The sequence below is a fragment of the Parasteatoda tepidariorum genome, chromosome 7 (assembly GCF_043381705.1).
Source record: "Parasteatoda tepidariorum isolate YZ-2023 chromosome 7, CAS_Ptep_4.0, whole genome shotgun sequence".
Taxonomy (NCBI): domain Eukaryota; kingdom Metazoa; phylum Arthropoda; class Arachnida; order Araneae; family Theridiidae; genus Parasteatoda; species Parasteatoda tepidariorum.
In genome coordinates, this window is record NC_092210.1 from 88,629,756 (window position 1) to 88,639,778 (window position 10,023).

Sequence of the window (10,023 nt, forward strand, 5' to 3'; positions counted from 1 at the left end):
TATATATATATAAATATAGGTATAATGCAATTTTTACAGACCATTGTAATCAAACTGGATAAATTACGAAGAAAATAGATAAACCAGATCAGAACTTTTTATCCCTAGATATTTTTTTTTCTTTTTATAGTTTTAATTGGAAAAAAAAAAAGAAACCACTATGAAAATTATAATGAAACAATAAAAATGTATTCTACCTGACTGCATTGAATAACTTTTTTTTTTCATGGATCTTTACACCACTATATTAAATAATTTCATTAAAAATAAACAAATTTACCAGTTAATATTTGCTTTGAAGATCCAGCAACAGTCACTAAATACTGAAGTAAATGTCGAAAGTTAGAAGTTTTGCCACTGCCACTTCTTCCCTGTAATATAACTGATTGGTCTTTGCGAGTCCGTAACATATTAGTTAATGCATTTTGAGCTACAGCATAGATGTGTGGAGGCATTTCTTCATCTCGACAGCTTTTAAAATACTTCATTACCTGAAAAAAATTATAAGTTATCGGATGTCAAGGAATCTTCTGAATGCATCAAGTAGTATAAATTATAAAATTATATAAACTTGCCAATCATAGAACGTTTTAAAAGGAAGAAAAAAAGTTGTTGAGTTTAAAAATAAGTCATCCAATAACACCTTACTTAAATTAATTGTATTCACTTAGTTAAAACACAGACTGGTGATTACTTCTGATCTTTGATTTACAGGAAGTAAAAATAACTTCTGCTACATAAGTAATTAGATTTACCTTACATTTTTATTTTAATGGTGTTGCACTTAAGTTATTAATGTATTTTTAAAAAAGAAATAACTTTTAACATTTTTCATATTATATCTACACCTATTTTTTAATATTATTCCTTTTTGTTTACTTATTGTTCAGGTGCATATACATTGCTCTTCATTATTTTATTTAAATTACATTTTAGATCACTAAATGTCAAATAACAACACCAATATTGTTTTGCTTTGAAAAATGAAAAAGTTTGTTTCTAACACAAATCAGGGTAAGAAATTGTGACTGTAACTTAGACTGATTATGAACTTTAAAGCATTTTACAAATCAGAAGAATACAAACAGTCTTGTTTAATTTTTTATTTATTTAGTTATTTTTTTTGTTATTAAACCATTTCTGTTGAGTAATCATTTTTGCCAATAGAGCTATTAAAGAACAAAAATAAAACTTTTGAAAACAGGATGTAAACAATTGAATACTATATAAATAATTCATTTTAGAGTAAACAGAGTATCATTTTCAGGCTTCTAAATTATTTAACATTCTTCATGACAATAAATTATAACATATACAGAATAAAAATTAATTGATCAAGAAATGGAGTTCTATTATATTAGGTAATTAATAAGATAAAAGGTAAATATTGGTTTAAATGTAAAAAAATGTATCATATGATCAAGAAAAAAAGTGGTAATAAAGTTTATTTTTGATACACAATAAGTTATTTTTAACAAAAAATTTGAAATAAAAAATTGATTATATTAAAGCTTGTGCAGAGCGATGCAGACTGTTAACGCAAAGAAAAGTATTTTAATTAAAAAGTATTAAAAAGAAAAGTATTTCAATCTTATATTAATTTTGTGTCTAACTTATTATTTTTTAATGTACCACTCTTAGTAAAGTACCACTTGTACCACTCGTTGTTCAGAAACATGGGACTCAGTGCTTTTACATATTTATCAAAAAGAAAAAAATGCTGATAATTTAAAGGAAATAAAACCGAATGTGAACACTCGCAGAATAATTTTATAAAATAAAACTGGAAGTTAAATTTAAGAAATTTTCCAATGCAATCAGTAATAATTTGTCACAATTTTCAAAGTTGTAATAAATCTGAGTTAATTTTTTGTAAGGTAGAAGCGCACTATCTGCGGTAAGCTGACTTTTCAAGTGCAGCCTGTGGGTGCTTCTGAACACAATGGAAAAAAAAATTTTAAATAAAAAAAAATCAAAAATTTTGGATTGCACATTTGAGTTATTAACACGCCAAATTTGTACAAATTCCATTGTAAGTTGATGTTGCTCTTCAATGACTTTTTTCAAGGTGTTATTACTTGAGAATTTCACATAATTTATTTAAAAAAAAAAAAATAAATAAATAAATAATATTTTTAATATTATATTATGATACACTAATTTCTAATTTGATTGATCACTTTTTGGCTCGCTTTATTTTTGCCGATTTTATCATAAATCCAAACATCTTTCAATAATTTTTTTCGTTCAGTTATAAATACTAATTTCTATGTGTTGTTGCCGCTTCTATTGCCACTTGCATATACCAGCAAGCCTGCCTGGGAAGCTAAGCAAATTTAAGGCAAAGGGTGAGTTTCGTGTTTTTCAGTGGAGCCATCTATGGCCAAGAATACGATTTCTGCCACACACACATGTTACAACCAGTCCATTTTACACGATGGACCCATCCATACATCGTAATTTTAACCTAAACTAGAGAAAGATCAATCTCCAATTCAATACCACCAGAGGTATTGATTTGTTATAATAGTATAGGAACTTGGAGGACTTAAAAATGTGCATGTTAAATCTGTTACAACAACAGATTTAACATGCACCAGTCATCATTTAATACACAAGGTTTCTTCGACCAGCAGGATAAGAGTCCAACGTCCTACCAACCAGTTATTTTTTTCTTCTTTTAACTACAATATTATTACAACATCCAAGTTTCTAATTGTGCATTTCAATGATCACTTTTTGACACAATTTTGTGTTTTTTTCATCGTAAATAGAAAACATGTTTCCACTGTTTTTCTGTGCATTTCGATGTCGTATTTAGAATCCCAATATTTTAATACAGTGCTATTGCAATATGAGAAATTTGTAAAGTGGAGGAAAACGAGACTTTTTAAGCTAATTACTGTTAGTAATTTAGTTTTAAATGATTTAATTGTTTTTGTAGTCAGGGTGATTTTTGTCTTTAGGTAAAAACAAAAAAGGAAACATTTCCTATTTAAAATTCATAAAGGCTCTAATAATTCAAATAGAAATAACATCTGAAATATAATGCCAAGTAGATATTGGATCTTATTTTGTATTATAATGGTTTTGTTTTCCTTTTTGGTTTTTGTATAAACCCCAATAAAAATTCTTTAATTAAAATATTTAATTTTAATTTATATTACTCATTAAAATAAGTATTTATTATTATTTTTTTTTTATACTTTCATTCTGTGAGATTCATAGTTTTCTTCTTCTTTTTGTTAGAATTTATTTTAAATAATCTTTTGTATTACGTTATATGATAAAAATATATATATACAGTGGAGCATCGTTTATACGACGCCAAAGGGACCACCGAAAAACGTCGNGGCATTTTGTAGCGATTCAGAAAACCGGAAAAATCAGTTATCCGGAATCGCGATGGTCCCGATCGTTCCGGATAATCGGTTATCTACTGTACAATGTTATTGCAACACGAGAAATTTGTAAAGTGGAGGAAAACGTGACTTTTTAAGCTAATTACTGTTAGTAATTTAGTTTTACATTTTTTGTAGTTTGGGTGGTTTTTGGTATTTAGGAAAAAACAAAAAGGAAACATTTCCTATTTATAATTCATAAAACCTCTAATAATTCAAATGAAATAACATCTGAAATATAATGCCAAGTAGATATTGAACCTTATTTTGTACTATAATGGTTTTGTTTTCATTTTTGGTTTTTGTATAAACCCCAATAAAAATTCCTTAATTAAAATATTTAATTTGAATTTATATTACTCATTAAAATATGTATTTATTTATTACTTTTTTCATACTTTCATTCTGTGAGATTACAGTTTTTTTCTTCCTCTTTTTGTTAGAATTTATTTTAAAATAATCTTTTGTATAATGTAATATAACAAAAAAAATAAAAATAATATTTCTCCTTTCCCCAATATATACTTTTAACAACAACATTCAGTAAATTATATTTGTCATTCAAACAGGAATAAAAGCATATTTAAAAATACTTATTATATATTAGTTTAATGGTCTTAAGTAAAAAATAAAAATAATTTATTAATTAATAATAAAAAAAACATAAAGATAAGCCTGTATACCAACAATTCAACTAATTTATAATAAAATTAGAAAAAATTTTGTAAACTTCACACACTACTCTATAGATCTATCATTAATAATGTCCTTGATATACATTTATTTTTTAAAAAATAAATATTTAAATGGTAATTAGTAATTAATTCAAGTATTACCATCTCAGAGTATGCTGAAATCGGTTGAATTGGATTTAAAGTGATTAAAATATTTCCTGCAAATGTGTATAAAAGCTGAGAGCAATATCTTTGGCGTAAAGTATGCAAAACACTGGATTCATTCACATGTCGAAGATGTGCAACATTTTCAATAAAGTCAAACTGAGGAGGGTTGGCCTGAAAGGAAAAGTGAAAAATTAATTTTGAATTTTATTAAAAATATAATAATAATAAAAATTGATTAGAAAAATTATTTATTTTAATCAGACGGTTTATTTATCTAACACAAATGCTTGAAAAATAATTTATAGTTGAAAATCTAAAAACATAAAAATGTGCTGGAATGTAACACTACTTTTAGCAGTTTATTAAAATGGGCATTCTCCAGTATAGGGAGAAATTAGAAAATTTTTCTGCTGCATTTTAAATAATTTTAAGAAAAAACTATTGATATAATAATGCAAGACATTTTTTTGAAGTATTACCATCTTCAAATTCATTTAGTAAACATTACAAGACTTATTTTTAAAATGAAGAAAAATTTTAAGAAACAAGCGAGAAATAAATCAATTTTCAGAATATTAAAAAATAATTAGAAAAAATTTATAATTATTTTTATAAAAAAAAAAAAAAAATGCGCATTGGCTGTATTTTTCGCACAAAAAAGTGGCAATTGGATTTGATTAATACTTTATTTTTTAATCGTTATTTGTTTTATTTAGTAGCCTTGTTGCCAATGGTAATCATTAATTTTGTCCTATATCCTCCAGGAGTGCAAAAGATTTAAAGCTGAATTATTTTCAATTGACTAAATATCACAATTTGTGCATTCAGTTCCTAACTGTAACATATGTCTTGAGTATGATTAAATCTGTGTAAGTTAAAAGTTTTATTTCGCCAACTAACTACCAAGCTTTAAATTAAACTTATTCAAGGTTGAATTTAAGAAAATTTAATCACTGATCTTATGAGCCAATAACTAAAAGATTTCACTCATCCATTCCCTTGTTCTAGAACAATTATTAAAAAAAAAAAAAAAAAAACAATTTAGGAATGAAAAGAATAAAAAATTCTTAATTTTTGAAACAAAATAAATAACAGAATACTTAAATCTTTGTAAACAAAATAAAAATTGCACAAGAAGTTTAAAATTAATAAAAAAATTTCCCCTACTATTGTTATTATTATATTATTTATTATATCCATCACTTATGTAGGTAAAATTTATCTCTATTTAATGATCAATCATAAATTATTATTATTTATTAGTTATCTAGAATCTTAAAAATTTATTCAGAATGGGCTAAATGTTACTAAGTTACCATAAATAGATAATTTTATATTATATATCAAAAGTAAAAATTAAAAAAAAGATATAAAAAAAGTTGCACACATGGAAAATTACAGAGAATCAATTCACAACTATGTCAATGTATACTATATATTGATAAAAACACAAACTAAACAAATCAACATACCATCCTAATACACTTAATTGGTAGTGAACGTTTGATAATTCAATCGACCACTGATAATTACTTCATGTTTTTTCAAGTTATAATTCCAGATCACCATTAATTTTAAACCTTGCTCATATTTTGATATAAATCATTTTATTTTGTTTCAATTTACTTAATTTTATTCTTTTTCAGTGTTATTTAAAACCAGGCTGCTAAAAATATCTGGAGATAATACCAATTGAGTAACAAATAAATTCTGAAAATAGACACGACATAAAGGAAATTATTCTAAAAAGCTGATGTGACGGCGGCATATCTAATCTAGTTCAATTTATAACCTGTTCTTTACCGGCGAAATGAGCTCTTCCTCAAGTCTGCACGCTTTAGGAGTCTACGTATCGAAGAGTACTTATACTGTACCGATACGAAAGAACCACCACGTAATCTTGGGCCATTGAAGGCTCATCTCACATTTGAATCATATGATCACGGTCCTGAACGGATTAGTTCCGATATTGTTTTCATTATCTTTGTTTGTCTTACGATTAAAATTAGTTAAAATAATAAAATTTAGAACTGAAAACAAATATGTTTTTCAATTGATATGAGAGAATCTTATACACATGTAATATTTACTTTTTCCACATCTTCTTCATTAACTTCAAGGACATCCTGTGAAAATTCTGTTTTAATGCATAATTTTCCTTCTTGTGGAGAAGTACTTGATTTGACTAGATGAGCAGCAGAGAATCCACCTTTGTGTACAATCCATACAATATTTCGTGACAGCCAAGCCTTTTCAACCTCCATTTCTTCTTCAGATTTAGCCTTTATTTTATTGATATCAATAAAATATAAATTAATGACAATATATTGATTGATTGTGAAAAAGAATTAGAATTGATTGTGAAAAAGAATTAGAATTGATTGCAAGTATATATGATGTTAAATTAAATGAAAAATATTAAAACTCTTACTTACCATTTTAATGTGAAATTTTTTTAAAATTTATAAATCAATTAAAATTAAGCGTGCAAAGGTAGTATATGCATGCTTATATATTTGTCATTTACTGTTAATACTTTCAAAGCAACAAGCAACTGTATTAATAACATTGAAATACATACACAAATGCTAATTTTCAGAACAATAATGTCGGAAAAGTATAAAATAATCTATAAATAGTGTAAGATTATTAAACTTTAAAACAGTTTACGATTGTTTAGCATAATGTATATCTAGCAGCGTCAAAGTTCTGTACTATTTGTTGTGAAAATGCTAAATTAACTTAATGCCTGAGCAAACTGCTTTATTGATAAATGCTTGCTAACAATTAAGAATATTGAAAAACTAAACACTATTTTTATTCTTTTCATACAAGAATATGTAATGCTTCAAAGTTTAAAATTTGCACTTAGATTTAAAGATGAATAATGCTGCCCAATTATCTGAAATAAGAACTTGAAGTAACATTTTTCTGCAATTGCAAAACATGTTATCTTTTTTTTTCATAACTTCCTACAGAAGTAGAAATAATTTCTTCAGAATTAAGGAAATATCAGAAAGACTGTTAACAATTAACCAGCAAATAAATATTTTTTTGTCTGTTACACATAAAAACTGAGTATCACCTAAATTGCAAGCTTAAAAAAAAAAATTATAAAATAAATAATAATTTTAAAAAAAAATTGAATTTTTGTAGTTTTTTAAAGTTTTTGTAAAAGTGAATTCCCTGAGTTGTTCATGTAGTTTGAAGCCAAAATTAATAATTTTAATTAAGATAAATAATTTATACTTCTTACCTAGATATATTTTTATTATTACTTACAAAATATATTTACAAAAATACTAACGCACACTCATTGCTAGTTATTAATGCTTTAAAAGCCTATGTCATTGTTTGCAAGAAAGTAAAGATTTAAGTTATAAGCAAAAATTTATTGGATCTCAAAATAAAAACAGCTTGAAATATTTGGATAATGTATATATATTTATTGAGACTTAAAGTAAGGAGGAAAATGAACTGAACCGTTGTGTTATTTCTTGATTCAAAAGCAAATTATAAACACATATAACCACCATATATGTTTATGAAATTTTTTTTTTCTTTTAATTAAGGAATAAATAACACAGTAATCTAGTTAAATTTTTTCAAAACAATGGCTCAGCAGTCCAGTTCATACAATAAAAATATTCAAATTACAAAACTTTCCTACTAGTAATACATCTAAAATTCTAAAATGGTTAAGCTAGTTTCAAATGCATAATATAACTCAATAAAAACAAGTTTTTGTTAAAAGGGAGGGGAAAACAGATTCTTGTTCACACTAAAAAAAAAATACCTATACTGCTTTAAAAATTTGCAGAACTTTTAAAATATTGGTGTTACAATAGGTTGACACAATAACTTTAACTCCAAATTCCTAAAAATAAGCACAATTTGAATGCAAAAAAAATTAATAATGTAAGCAACTCATAATCTTAATCACAGAAAAATTAGTTTTATACTACAGGATTATTCAGAGAAATGAATCCAATTTATTAATTTATATTTCACAAAAAATATATATAAAAATTGGANTTACTGAGAAAAGTAGTACATTTAAAATGTATTGTACTTTATTAAGATTTAAAATAAGGAGGAAATGAACTGAACCGTTGTGTTATTTCTTGATTCAAAAACAAATTATAAACACATGTAACAACCATATATGTTTATGAATTTTATTATTATTTTTTTTAAATTAAGGAATAAATAACACAGTAATCTAGTTAATTTTTTTCAAAACAATGGCTCAGCAGATGACACAGCAGTCCAGTTCATACAATAAAAATATACAAATTACAAAACTTTCCTACTAGTAATACAGTACAGAACCCGTTATCCGGAAATCAGAAAACCGGAAAACCAAAAAACCGGAACGAAATTCGATAAATTTTCTCGCCATCTTTAAAAAAAAAAAATTTTTTTCCTCATAAGATTTTACGATTATTCTTTCTTTTTTTAAAGATGTTTACCTTACCATCATCTTCGAAATAATCATTAGTTTATTACTTCATCGTTTTTCTTATTTTTAAGATTATTTCCAAAATTTTTTTTTTTTAGTTGGGTTTAACAATAAAAAAAAACGTCTTTTTGTAGCGATTCAGAAAACCGGAAAAATCAGTTATCCGGAATAGAGATGGTCCCGACCGTTCTGTATAACGGGTTCTATACTGTACATGTAAAATTCTAAAATGGTTAAGCTAGTTTCAAATGCATAGTATAACTCAATAAAATCAAGTTTTTGTTAAAAGGGAGGGGAAAAAAGATTCTTGTTCACACTAAAAAAAAATACCTATACTGCTTTAAAAATGTGCAGAACTTTTAAAATATTGGTGCTACAATAGGTTGACACAATAACTTTAACTCCAAGTTCCTAAAATTAAGCACAATTTGAATGCAAAAAAAATTAATAATGTAAGCAACTCATAATCTTAATCACAGAAAAATTAGTTTTATACTACAGGATTATTCAGAGAAATGAATCCAATTTATTAATTTATATTTCACAAAAAATATATATAAAAATTGGATAAAAACACTGATGAAAAGAGAAAAGTTTTAAAACACTATTTTGGAGGTAACAATGTGATGAATGTAAGATTATGCATCATATTTTCACGATTTAATATAAAAAATGGTGTTTCGTATTCATGCGACTTAAAAGCAACTATTATGATTCATGTTCAAGTGACTTAAAATTTATACATCGGAATCTGTATTCACCCAATTTTAAAATCAAACATCGAGATTCGTATTCAGGCGATTTTAAAATCAAACATCGAGACTCATATTATACGGATTTTAAAATTAGACATTGAGATTCTTATTTATGGGATTTTCAAATTAAATGTTGAGATTTGTATTCACATGATTTAAAAATCCCACATATTCATAACCATACAATTTAAATAATAAATAACAATATTTTTATGGAAAGAGCAGTCTGTGGATAAAAATTTCCCTCATACACTTTTTTCTTGGATAAACTCGAACTTTTTAAAATTATTTAAAATGTGTTTTTTCTCATAATATTTTTGAATTTTTGTTTTCAGTTTTTTCCGGTTTTTATAAAATATCCCTATGGTATGAATCAATGTAGCGTTCAATAAAAATTAAACATTTTTTAAAAAAATCAGTATGAATTTTGCCAAAAAGAGGTATGGTGATGAAAGGATTAAAACTAGTGGTTACAAGAGTTAATCAATGAAAGTTTTTCATTTTATCTAACTCTGTATGTAATATATTTATATATATATAAATCCAATTTATTAATTTATATT

General features: G+C 25.3%; 1 protein-coding gene across 5 annotated transcripts in view; it reads right to left on the reverse strand.

Moving 5' to 3' along the window:
- LOC107449233 (unconventional myosin-XVIIIa) overlaps positions 1 to 10,023 on the reverse strand; it is a 141,081-nt gene that overhangs the window by 116,719 nt on the left and 14,339 nt on the right. For all 5 annotated transcript variants that reach the window (XM_071182899.1, XM_071182895.1, XM_071182897.1 and 2 more), the window contains exons 4-6: positions 6,334 to 6,525; positions 4,238 to 4,414; positions 281 to 491 (exon numbers count right to left, since the gene is read on the reverse strand). In XM_071182899.1, the coding sequence (XP_071039000.1) occupies positions 281 to 491; positions 4,238 to 4,414; positions 6,334 to 6,525 (580 nt within the window). The remainder of the gene's footprint in view (positions 1 to 280; positions 492 to 4,237; positions 4,415 to 6,333; positions 6,526 to 10,023) is intronic.